Source organism: Solea solea, chromosome 15, assembly GCF_958295425.1.
Source record: "Solea solea chromosome 15, fSolSol10.1, whole genome shotgun sequence".
Taxonomy (NCBI): Eukaryota; Metazoa; Chordata; class Actinopteri; order Pleuronectiformes; family Soleidae; genus Solea; species Solea solea.
The window spans coordinates 9,551,716-9,565,022 of NC_081148.1; the positions used below are offsets into that span (position 1 = coordinate 9,551,716).

Below are 13,307 nucleotides of genomic sequence, written 5' to 3' on the forward strand. Positions count from 1 at the left end.
AGGCCCGTAACAAAGTCTCGCCGCTACGTCTTTTATTCCAGGTTCTCTGGCCATCAAGATCCGGCGGAGAGACACTCTAAACATCAAGCTCGGGAACCGACCCAGCAAGAGAGAGCTGGAGGAGAAAAACATTCTGCCAAGGAGCTCGGAGACAGAGAGACACGAGCTACGCCAGCAGATAGGCTCCAAACTCGTCAGGTACACACACACACACACACACACACACAGAGCATGCTGGGATTATGTAGCTAGGTGTGAATATTCATCATAGATTTGGCAGGAATCGGAGGTCATAAGGGAGAATGTTGATTGTTTTTTTTTGTTGTTGTTGTGGGCGGTGTACGAGTACAAATGATGCACAGTAAAAAGCTTAGTTTTTATTTGACCAGAGAGGCTGATAAAAAGATAAACCTTTGGGTTAACATGAAAAAAAAGAAGAAGGTGTAAATAGCTTTTCTCACAAGTGTAACTGTGAAGATCCACGCTGTGTTTCTGAAGAGCTGTGAACGTTTGAATCATTGTAGAAATGTATGAGAACACAGATTTCTCTTTTCAGACGCCTGAGCCAAAGACCCTCCACAGAGGAGCTGGAGCAGAGAAACATCCTTAGGCGTAAGTTTCTGAACGACATTTGAAACTGGGGGGAAATCTATTATTATCTTATTATTTTAGAGGCTTTAATTGTAACATAACACACATTTCAAGCTATGGCAGTACGTGTACTTGAGCAGCACAGTGGAAAAATGTTGTAATCTGTAGATTTGGACTCTTATTAGTGTCTTATTAGGTAGACGGTAGAAGTATAAGGTATAAGCAAATTGAAAAACTTATATTCAGAGTAGTTCTTGTTGTGGAAAAGCAGACAGTAGTAAGTGGGGCTGTCGCTTTTTATTCAAAATGTGATATTATCACACACGTAGGATGTTAATCACCTGCTTCTCTTCTCATAAAGAATTTGTTTGTGGTGTATTAGGGGATCGTCAACGGCAGCGCAGGGAGTGAGGGTGTTTGAATTTATGCAAACTGATCATGGGTCACTAATAATTCGTTTGAGCTTGGTTTTTGGAAAAAGTGACAGCCCTTGTAGTAAAGCAGGGCTCTCCGTTTAGCTTTCCTTAAAGGGCCAAGTTCTGCCAAACATGCCAAGCCAAGGGCCAAAACATGTGAGGTGGATACACGTCTGCGGACACTGAAAAATAAACATGCTGATGCACATACCTGTGTTCCATCAATAACAACAATAATAATAATAATAAGTTGTTTACTTTATCTATACAGCAAACGTTCCCAGAGTGCTTTCACAGATCAGATTAAAGAAAGCCAAACAACACTTACAGACTAGAAAATAAACGAAAGAACAAAAGAAAATGACCATAATAATGCTAATGTAAATAAAGCAATTAAAAGCAAGGTTTATAGGTGTTAGTAAATACCAGGTCAGTATAACCAATATAAAGGTCAGGTGGACAATATAGCAGTAAAAATAAATAAATAAATAAAAGACAAAGTTATAAGAAGTGATTTAAAAGACGCCACTGTTTCTGCGAGCCTCATCTCCTCAGGCAGGCCATTCAAAAGTCCACGGTCCCTGGCGGCAAAGGCTCCGTCTCCTCTGGATTGAGCCCTGCCCGAGGATCTAAGACTGCGCGACGGCTCGTATGGCGGCAGCACAATTATTGACAGAAATGGCAATTACCACATTCAAGAATAGTTTATTTGTATGCATTGGGTTTCTGTAACAGCATTATGACTATGCTTTCAGGTTGGCATATCTATAATTCATTCAGATGAGTCAAAATTCAACTTTTAAAGATGTTTGTAATTCAACTGAAATCAAGACCGTTCTGCAATACGTTGAAATGACTGTGTTGTTAAAGATAACTAGTTCAGTTAAACTAGTTCTTACTAGTCACATTGAAAGAGGTTCAAATGAGGTTGTTATCTGTGGACAGTCAGTCTTGGTTAAACCTCTTGCTGTCTGAGCCTCTCTCTGTTCCGAGAGCTGAAGGCGTGCATGTGTTTCTGTCTCCGTAAGCTGAACAGCAAACACTACTTGTCTCAGTTTATGTGTCTAATTACACCAAACCCTTCCAGCAGCTTGTTTTTGTGCTTTTAGACCGGGTTTTAATGTTTTGACTCTTTGGGTCACTGTTTTAAAGTCGCTTTAAGCGTTCAGATTACAGCGCTCTCAAACACTGCCGCTTTCTCTCTCTCTCTCTCTCTCTCGTCATGTGATGACTGAGTTTTGACAAACAACAACCAACAAAACCTTAAATAAATGTTTAATCATTGTTAAATACATGATCTACCACGCCCAAACTCCGACCTTTTAAATCAACACAGTCAATGAAATCCTCTGTGATATTTGGTGAAGGAATCAAGCATTTCCAGTTGCAAACATCAAATCTAGTTACCTGAGTTATTATTTGTTTTTATAAAATTGTGTTTTCCTTTTAAACCTGGATAACAAGTGGGTCAGTGGGAGATGTTTGGCTCTTGTTAGCCGGATCTATTCATGGATCCCGGCTGTATATTGTCACATTGTTTATTTACGTGCACATTTACTCTATGTAAAGTTTCCATCTATGAAGACACTGTCTTACTTACAGATTACTTACATAGTCATACTGTGTTGCAGCCACGGTCATGCTTTTATGTAACAGATCACGTTTCCCAGTTATTGATAAAAGGAGAAGCTTGTTGCAGACACAGTAGTCGTGAAGTGACTCTGCTGCTTCATTGCTTGCAGAGAAAAATGAAGCAGAGGAGCAAGAAGCCAAGCAAGAGATTAAAAGGAGACTCTCCAGAAAGGTACTGTAAACACTGAACGCACTCACACACCCATGCACATTTAAGAGAGAAGACGGAGTCTATATTTAGCTGCTAAAATGTTTAGTTTCACCTTATGAAGTCTTAGTGGGGGGGGATAATGATGCCAAGTCTGGTGAACTGAGCCATCTAGGGGACATAAATGGAACTACAGGCGAAAGCTGACTGTTTTTTGTCAGTGACAGGAAATAAGATCATGTGTTTTAATTTAACAAGTCAGGGAACGACAGTAAAATTAAACATGCAAAAAAACAAAACACTGAAGTGTGTCTGATCTGTCTTGTTCTTGGCGCTTGTGTGTAGTTGAGTGTGAGGCCCACAGTTGCAGAGCTCATTGCTCGAAGGATCCTGCGTTTCAACGAGTACGTGGAAGTAACGGATGCCAAGGATTATGACCGGCGGGCAGACAAACCCTGGACACGGCTCACTCCTGCTGACAAGGTACTGCAGTTAACAAACTTAATATTACAGTGGCTGCTGCACATTTTATACATTTTTAATATTAAGCTTTACATCAGCTTGGAAATACGGTGAGCGTGAAGTTGGGGTGTTTAAATGATGAAACACGGCCAGTATAGATACCCAAACAAAGCATAATGTCGGCATGTGAACATACATGAATTCATGATAGTTTCCACTGATGTGTGGTTAGCATTTAGCCATTAATAGCATCAGTGAAACTGAGTGTTGATGTTTTGTTGGTAAGGCCACAGAGTTTCACAGTGTTGCCTTTTGCCAGCACTTGACAACTTGAATTGTGAAAGCTTAATATTATCTTCAACTGAAAAGAAATATGGTTTGTCTCTTCTGGACCACAGCAGTTAAACTAAACAAAAGCAGAGTAGAATCTAGGATTTATGACGTTTAGTTTAGTATGTTCTTGGACATGAAAAACACACTCACTGCAAGAATAATGATGACACTTATTGAAAAAAGTTTTTGTTTTCAAAGTACAAGGTCTTTTTTTATCTGGTTTAGAACCTTCTTACAGAAGGAGAAAAAAGCTGTTTCTGTGCCAGGCGCTCCCTCTGCTGTTGATGTGTGGAACTGCACAGAAATCACACTAAAATCTCCATCATCCTAAACCTTAAACATGAATCCCCCATAGAGATAACTACCATCTGTATGATCAGGACAAATGGTGATCAGTCACATTCAATACTCATGGTCCTGAGTTTCAGTGTCCTCTAATTCTATCCTATATATTATGATATATGTTGTTTGAAAACAAAAGAGTGACAAACTAACATAAACTTTTCCTAACAATACAAATGTTTGCTTGGTTTTATATCCTCCGGAATTCCCAGGTACCCAGGTATTCAGATTTTGGACTGACAACCCCAGTATTAGCTTTTATTTGATGTCCGTGTGTGTGTGTGTGTGTGTGTGTGTGTGTGTGTGTGTGTGTGTGTGTGTGTGTGTGTGTGTGTGTGTGTGTGTGTGTGTGTGTGTGTGTGTGTGTGTGTGTGTGTGTGTGTGTGTGTGTGTGTGTGTGTGTGTGTGTTCTCTGCCCCTCAGGCTGCTATTCGTAAGGAGCTGAACGAGTTCAAGAGCCGAGAGATGGAGGTTCATGAAGACAGCAAACAGTTCACCAGGTACTCAGCGGTCGATTTTTGGGCCCGACTCTGATGATAGCTCGCACTTCATTAGTAATTTTTCCCCTGTAAATCCTGCTGGTTATTAGCTCCCAGTGATCAATATTTATATTATTCCGGTCCCCTGAAGCCTTTTCCACTAACCACATTAAAGTCATGATATACGCACACGCAGATCGACTACAGACAACAGTTTATTATCCTTTGGGATTGATTGCCAATAAAGTTCAGGTTCTCTCTCGATGTCTGTGTTATTAGATCTGTGCGACATGGTTTTATATGATACCGCTGTACAGATCGCTGAGAGAATATGTTTGTAAAAGCCTTTAAAACCCTCTGCATTTCCATTATAATCCAGTATTTTTATTTTTTTTTATCTACACAATATACAAGTAGAAAGCTGGCTTTAAATAACTCTCAGTATTTGTTCAATTTACTGTGCTGCCATTGTTTCACTATGCATAGTCTTCAGGTCATATATAGTGCTTGAAATCCTTGAAAGTGCTTGAAATGTCAACTTTCTTTGTTTCTGAGTAGTAGTAGCATCAAAAACCCTGCCGCTGTATTTCAGTCCAGTTAAGTAGTACTGAACAAATACTTTTAATTAACTGATTCTAATGATCCAGTTACACTGAAGACAACTGCTTTACAAGACACTAGTCACTCGTGTGTGTGTGTAAAAAGAAGTCCCGGCAGTTTCATGCAGCCGTGCAGTGATGACTCCGCCCACGTTGAGTGGAAAACCAACCTAAACCGTGCCGTGGCGAGTCCAGGCGAGCGGGGGCCATAGTGGAAAAGGGACATAAATCAAATGAGTGAAATAAGACTTACTTTATGAAGTTGACTTTTAGAGTTATTTGATTATTTAAAATTTCAAAAAAAGTGCAATATGTTCTTCATGTAGCAGCATTTACAGCTTTACAGGAGCTTCATGCCAGCTGTGTAAGTTTTGTGAAGATGGACGAATCAGGCTGCAGCGTCAGTGTCTAATGATGAAGGCCGACTGATTCTCTGACACAGAGTTATTTTTCTTTCATTCATTCATTCATTCATTCATTCATTCATCTATGATTTATTCATATTCATTCATTTCACTTTCTGACAAAGCAGTACATCTGTTGTCTTTGTACGGATGTCGCATTGTATTCTAGGTTTTCTTTAGTTGCATGCGCCACACAAAAATCAACGGTGACACTGACCCACTCCCTAAATTCAATGGCAGCACAGCTGTAAAGGGCTGGAAATGCTTGTAAAGTGCTTGAATTTGACCTTACAAGATGTGTATTAAACATATCAGTTTTACTGTATTCTGAAAAGCTCTCATATGCATCTTTTATTTCCCAGCTCTTATTAGAGTAGTGAATTCTCCTCACAGTCTCATAAATGAGACAAACGTAGACACTGCATTCATTTTCCCTGCCTTGTATTGTTTCACGAGCAAAGCCTTTGTATTTTCAGATTCCATCGACCTTGAGGGCGCTTCACTGCCACGAAACCCTCCGGACCACATTTCCCAGCAGCCCTCTGGCCTTCTGGACCCTCACTACACCGCTCACATCAACTCATGATGTATCTTTCTCTATAATGATAGTTAAAGGTTTGTCTTAAGGCGCTGGCCCTCCACAGACTCTGGAACAAAAACAAATATAAACACATATCTATAGTCACAACAGTATGTAGAACTATTTATTGACAGATGTGGAGAGCATACTGGTATATGAAGTGTTTCTTTTCCCTTTCTTTGGTTCACTTCAGGCCTTGTAATAAAATGTTTCATCGTGGGGGGAATAGCCTTGTAGTAATGAATGTGACGCAAGTGTTTCTGTACAGGTTGTGTACATGCCACGGTATTCTTTGTCATAAACTGCCAAATAACCATATATGGGCATCCTCTTAGAGCGGAAGATGGGAGTGATTGGTTGGTTGGTTGTGTGCCGTTGTCAGTGCCTGTGTCATAGATGAGAGGTTTGTTCTGCTTTGATGTGCCTCTCGGGGCTTGAATCTGAAATGCTGCAGTTAATTGTAAGACATATTTGAAGTATATTGCCACTAGAGGGCATTATATCATAAGAGTTGTAGCCTGTAAGGATGAAGATGTGTGTGTGTGTGTGTGTGGATGAAGTGTTGATATTTTAAACTGCTGAAGCCGAGGGAGCAGTGGGTACCTGAGGCTTTAATAATGAAGTGCAATGGAAATCGCGCCGGTTTATAGCCCCGATCTAATCACTTGGCACTCCTGATGATACACAATAATCATGTGTCTTCATATATCTTGCGGCGCTTAGATTCAAGCTTAGATCTCAGTATTTCATTTTAATGCTTTTGGCTGTAAGTCCAAGTGAATCGGTGCAAAAGAAAGGAGTTTCACCCCTGAATGTACCATGTAAAAGGAGATCATTAACGTAGAGCTGCAACCAACGATTAATTTCATAGTCGGTGAATCTGTCCATTATGTTTTCTATTAATCGAGTCTTTGTTTGGTTCATAAAATGTTGATAAATGTGTCCAATTTTTGAAGTGATGACCAAAATCTTTCAATTTCAATGATTTATTTGTCAAATGGAGCAATGGAACCAGAAAATATTCACATTTATTGTTTTAATTACTAAAAAAAACAACCTCAAACCAAATAATCAAGGATCAAAATAGTTGACGATTAAGTTAGTAATCGATTCATCGTTGCAGCCCTACATTAATGCAAAGATGGAGAACCTAAACCTATAAATTTGACTGTCAGAAACATAAAAAGCTGGTAGAGGAAAAAGATGAAACACGGGTGTTTATTGTTGCCAAGCATTTTCATGCGAAATTCAAACGACCACATTAGTAATTCTTCCGTCCCTGGACTAGACGTGATTCTTTGACAGGTCATTGACAGGTTGAGCGTGCTGACTTGTTTCCAAATAATAGACCTCCTGCCTCCACGACTCGTCGTTCTTACAAAGACTAACTGAAAAGGACAATTACTCTGTCTGTGTTTGATTGTGTGGAGGTTGCAACATGAAAATGATGTACAGTGATGGAAAAAAACAACAAACAGTATTCATCTATGTCCGTGTCTATGTTGTTATATATTGATTTTTGTACAGAATGTATATGGAGCATGTGCATACATCGAAATGAAATTTACTATCAATATTATAATACAGTGATGTGAAAGTTTGAAGCTCTGATTTTAGTTTGGGTTTGCCTCACCTGCCTCTTCCTGTTTTCAAACTATACAAGATAACATTCTGGAGGCAGTGACCAATCTGATTATTCATTGTCGTTAATGCAGCTACGTCACTGGTGGTGACTCGGTTTAGAAGAGACTTGTAATCCACTTGTTACCCAAACTAGATAACGGGATACAACAGTGATACAGACCAGATTATAAACGCTCAAACATGCTCACGTTTCAAAACAGTGGTCTGTATAATCCAGGTGCGTTTTGTGAGTCCATGTGAAATTAGCTTTAATATTAAATGTTAAACACACATGTACAGTGTGTGTCGTACTTGTAAAAAGATACGAAGACAGTTGAAGTGCATTAATTGTACTTCATCACAGCCACCTCACACCATGTTATCAATCTAATTCATAACAGAGATCCTAAGTATTTATTAATGAAGTAAAAATGTCCTTAGATGTGATTATGGCTACATTTTAAGTATCGATGTACCGCTTAATACTAATGTGAAATCATGGAATTTAAATGAAGTGGCACCCACCAAGAACACGTTAGAAATCCAATTTGTGTAAAGGATTCAAACATATAAATATTTATTTATAATACGAGTACTTATTCCCACCTAAAATATTCAGTGTGTCATTAAAGTACCAAACGTTCAGTCATTTTAGAGTCATTTTAGAACACTTTGAAACTTCTGTGGCGTCTACTGTATTTTTTATTTGCAGCTGCGGAGGCTTTCGCAAGTTCACGGAAATGTTTACATTTGAAAATGCCTCATGCATTTTTTATTATCCTCCCCAATCATCAGTAAGGTAGCAGGAGCATTTTCTTTTCTTTTCTTTTCTTTTCCCCCCCACATAAGGGCAGCGCGATGCTCAAAGCAGCAAAGACCTGGGACTGGATATTTCACATGGACTCCAAATACCTTTACTGTGTAGGATGATGTCATGCTGTATACCCCCCCCCCAAAAAAAATGCTACTGTTACATGTAAACTGTCAAACATGTATATTGTTTTTGTATATAAAGAATCATGAAAAGCACTTAGAGTTTGTCATTCAGGGGTTTTTCCACAATCGTTTCAAATACGCAGACCTTTATTTTAAATCCATAAACTGTGCACGTACCTGGATAATTATATATGAAAAGGTGAATTCCCAGTCATCATATGCTAGTTTTTGTGTTACTCAGAGCTGGCTATTCAGAGTTCCACATATAAATGCACTCTTCACAGACATGAAATGCAAGAGTGAGGCACTCAGGCTCAGTTGGCTTTTATTTATAAACCATTTCAAGTCAATAGTATTTAACTGCATTATACCGTAAGCCAATAAGAAAAACCCTGCCACTGAGTTTACTGAATTTACAGCCTTTCCGGAAACACTGGAACAAAAACCTTTCAGCTTTTCCAATCATTCCAAAGGTTGTGGAACATCATGATTTTGATGACTGGAATATGTGATTGAACTAAAGCCCTAGTGACAGTTTCACACAGTGTGAATCTCACGACCTGAATCATTATTACTGTTGAAGATGTCGGCGCACAAGCGAAGAAGAAAAAGAAATTGCTTAAGGTGTTGGTGTTCCATTTAAAGGTGACATACGTGACACGACCTTTATCATTCAGCACGGTTACTGCGATCAACGTTGAAAATGTTGCACAAACAATTACACATACATATCTGCTCCGACATCGGTTTTATTCTCGTCGACATTGAACCTATTTGGTTCATTTTTGGCAGCAGAAGGAGACTGAAGGTGACGAGGGAAAAATAACTGTAAAACCATTATATATGTTAAATATAGAGCATATAAAGTGTCTGTGAGAGAGAGCATTAACTAAACCTTGGCTGAACCTCCCTGTTTTTGCTTCCCCGTATCCTGCATGTATGTCATCCGCCCTCGTTCTTTTTCTCCTCTGCTCAACATGTTTTTAAACGGGTAGAAAGGTTTGATTGCTAAAGTGCTTCTAGCTGCATTATTGGGTGGATGGCAATAGGTGGCGCAACAGACCAAAATGCCAAAACAAAAAACATTTTTTGTGCACATTGAGACAAAGACTCAAACAAATGTTATTTTAAATTTGTGTTATACTGTTCAAATGTAACATTAAACATGCACAATCTGGTGTTCATGTACAACTACAGTGTTTTTTCTAAATAAAACTGTGTTCCCTCATTTTAAATTGTTAATACAGCATTTTAACATGCAGTAAATTGTAAATAATTGCCAGATGCTGAAAGCTATTCTGGAAAAATGGGCAAAAGCACATGCTCACAGGACATTTTCTGGCCCTTTATGGTTAAAATAAACAACAACAAAAAAAACAGATATACAACACGTAAGCTTTCTAAAGTACTGTAGAAACAAAAATATGATTCTCTCTCTTTCCCTCTTGGGAGAGAGCGGGGGAGATGCAGGGTGAGTTCTCCACAGTGTAATTACTCAGAAGTCCACAGGGGGGCGATAGTTTGTTCCCACCGGTGCTTTAAAATTCTGAATTTGAACTATGACTATCAAACCAAGGAAGGACACAGTGTCCCATGATTTAATAGGATCAGATAAAAACAGGCTTCTGTGCATCCGTCCATCCTTAAGTTTAATAAAGAAATTAAAACAAGGTCGAGTTGACTGTGAAAGTATTTCTCTCTCTCTCTCTCTCTGCACTGATTGATTACACTTTGTGGTCAACTGTAAAGTGTAAAGTGCTCGTGTCGTGTTATTGATTGTTCTTACGTCTTTGTTCCCTCCGTGTGTGACATTACAGATGTTTGGACGTTGGTCTTACACTCATTGATCCTCAGACATCTGCCTTGAAACTCACTGTTGCTTTTGCCTCCTAATGGGTTTCATTGGTTTTAAAAGCAACAAAGGACACACAGTGTAACTCAAGGGTCACTCGGTCTCTTTGTAGGTCAGTTGCCCAAGGAAATTACCCAACTACAAAATGATTATTGGAAATAGTTTCCATGACAACAGATACTCATCGTGCCTTAGAGGCAAACCCTGATGTTGCTCCTCCATTAATTCCCTAATAGAAACCAGTATTCAAACGCAATCTTCGCTCCTTACGCAATGAATCCATTCTGTGTGTTTTGGTTTATGTGGAAAGTTTCTCTGTGGATGATCATTAAAGTGTCACATTTCAGCCCTCACTGCTCAGCCTCACCCAGAGTGTGGATGGGATATGGGCGTAATGGAGTTGGAATTGAGGGGCAGAGAGTGGAGCGTGTGTGTGTGTGTAGAGGGAGAGATGGTAAGAAGAGCTTGACCTTGGTGACACGGACGGTTGCAAATCGAAGTTTCTCCTCTGAAGGATTTGCTCGCCCACAGTTAGCAGTAATTGAAAATGTATAAACTCTGTGTATGTTATGCTTTCTTCCTAAAAAGGCAATAATTAACATCAATAAATGTTCTAGAGGGGCAACAAAACACACAAATACACACTTAAAGGAATATGTCACCGATTTGCATTTAACTTACTAGAATAGGGGTATTTTTGAAAAATTCCTCTTTTGGTGGGCACGTAACAAAAAAAAAGAATAAAGATATTTCTCAACTCAGGGGAAACTGAGGTCGGGAAGCACAATTTTTCAAAAATACAACCTCTATTCTAGTGATACAAAGCTAAATGCAAATCAGTGAAGTATTAGAGAGAGAGAGAGAGAGACAGACACTGTACACCGTGAAGAAATCTGTAAAATGTTTTAGCACAGAAGTTAGAGGAACTGCAATGCACTCACACACAGGCTAATTTGTTAGTGGAGAATCTCAGGCATTTTGGTGCCTGGCACGTCGCCCGGAGGCTGAAATGCAGATTCTTCTATTTCGTACAAGTGTGGATATTTATCACCGTTCAATATCCTCTCCTCTGCTGTTACAGAAAGTGATTATGTGATTATTAGAGAGTTCCTCCTGCACGTCATTCCACTCATTCCACGTCTCAGACGACTCGACATTTGAGTGACATGGATGGCCATAAAAAAGATCATCGCAGGAAAAGAGGAAAGATGGTTCTCTGTGCTGAGCGATGTTGCGAAAAGGAGGTTAGCGCACAAAACCTGCTCCTTCATTTAAGTATATAAATGTGTAGATGAATGTGTTTTCATCTACACATTTGGTGTACAGAAAATGGGCTTTTGTGAAAATATTCACGTGCGTTTGACACTAAGGGGCATTTGTGCGTTTCCTCTTGGATGCGTCTACTTCCTCTGTTACAGACAGAGAATAAAACACGGAGTAGAAAGTCGGTGCAAAGTGTGGAAGTGATGAGGTTTTCAAAAACTTGGTGTAAAAAAAGTGAAGAAAATGAGAGCAGAAAGCGTGGTGGTGGAGGAGGATTATGGATGGGAAGAGATAGTGCAGCTCGATGGATAAAACAGGTGGGTGGCACAGAAGGGCAAAGATAATTGGATTGTGGGGGCAGTTATATTTGACGAGGGTGAATGTACTTCCTGGACATTTTTACCATTTGGCCGAGCTCCTGTGTAATCAGAGAAAAGAGCTGATGTGGACAACCGTCCAAACGAGACGCTCACGTAAGCCACGTTTGCCATAGAAAGGTCAACATTAATTGTATCTACACACAAAATGTGGAATATGTATTAACAGCATGATTCCAGAGTGCTCATTACGGAGCACAACTCTCTTGGTCTCATACTCAAATATCTTTCTAAATCACAGTTTTGCAGATCCCTGAACACAAACCACATCACCTTCAACATGCAACACTCTAAATACCCATTTGTCTCACTCGTGTTGGCGTTTTGCTAAATACGAAAGCAAAATAAAGAACATTTGTGTTGCATTTCGCTTACATGAAGGTGGGCGTAATCTAGTGGCAGCTGAACAGCTGAGGTCTTTATGCAGTTGGTAATTGATGGTGCTCAAACACAGGTGCGCTCAATCAGCCAGTGCCAAGGAGAGAGTTAAAACAAGGAGTGGAATGAAGGATCGTGACATGAAGGATCGTGACATGGAACATATGCCACATAAAGCCAAACCCTACATGAAAATTGTTGATGACAGTGCTCTGTGTGATATAAGAATGCAGTAGCTGTGTGTGTGTGTGTGTTGTGTAGTTGTGATCGCTGTGTTTAATTCTGAAGACATTTCTAGTGTTTTTGACAACAGTGGACTTTTAGAAGGGTTAGGGTTAAGAAATTGACTGGACAAGAATGAATTTCTGGTCCTTCAGCATCCACTGAAGGATCCTGCTCAGGTGACGTTGGCAGATGACACAGAGTGAAAACTCAAATGAATTACTCACATGAAAATTGATGTCGTACAAAAGTTTGCCCTCTGTAGATTAGACTTGTTTGGGTTTCTCAATCCTGGTCCATGTTTTACATATTTCCCTGCTCCAACACACTTAGAGGAACCTCTTGATCCATTTGTGCAGTGTTGACGGAGCTTTATCCTGCTGTCACTGCACACTGTTACCGGAGTTTGATCTTCCTTGTCGTCGTGACAAATATTCAGGTTTGTACAGGTGATTTACCACCACTGAGACGGAAAGCACACTTATACAATAACATCATATCTTTAGTTTCTAGAGAGAAAGTAGCTTAGTGGCTTTTCTGAGTGACAACCGTACAAAAGACTGTTATTTGCTTCTAATTTTCTTTCCTTTGTCCAGACCATGTTTTAATGAGCAACAAGACAGACTATTAACCCTGAATAATAGACTATTATTTTGGACTTGTTGTGTCT

General features: G+C 39.5%; 1 protein-coding gene across 5 annotated transcripts in view; it reads left to right on the forward strand.

The window, feature by feature from the left end:
• Positions 1 to 8,638, forward strand: part of phactr2 (phosphatase and actin regulator 2) — a 53,233-nt gene extending 44,595 nt beyond the window's left edge. For all 5 annotated transcript variants that reach the window (XM_058651109.1, XM_058651108.1, XM_058651112.1 and 2 more), the window contains 6 exons: positions 42 to 198; positions 557 to 612; positions 2,750 to 2,811; positions 3,133 to 3,270; positions 4,348 to 4,424; positions 5,883 to 8,638. In XM_058651109.1, the coding sequence (XP_058507092.1) occupies positions 42 to 198; positions 557 to 612; positions 2,750 to 2,811; positions 3,133 to 3,270; positions 4,348 to 4,424; positions 5,883 to 5,898 (506 nt within the window). In that variant the 3' untranslated portion in view covers positions 5,899 to 8,638. The remainder of the gene's footprint in view (positions 1 to 41; positions 199 to 556; positions 613 to 2,749; positions 2,812 to 3,132; positions 3,271 to 4,347; positions 4,425 to 5,882) is intronic.
• The last annotated feature ends 4,669 nt before the right edge of the window (positions 8,639 to 13,307 follow it).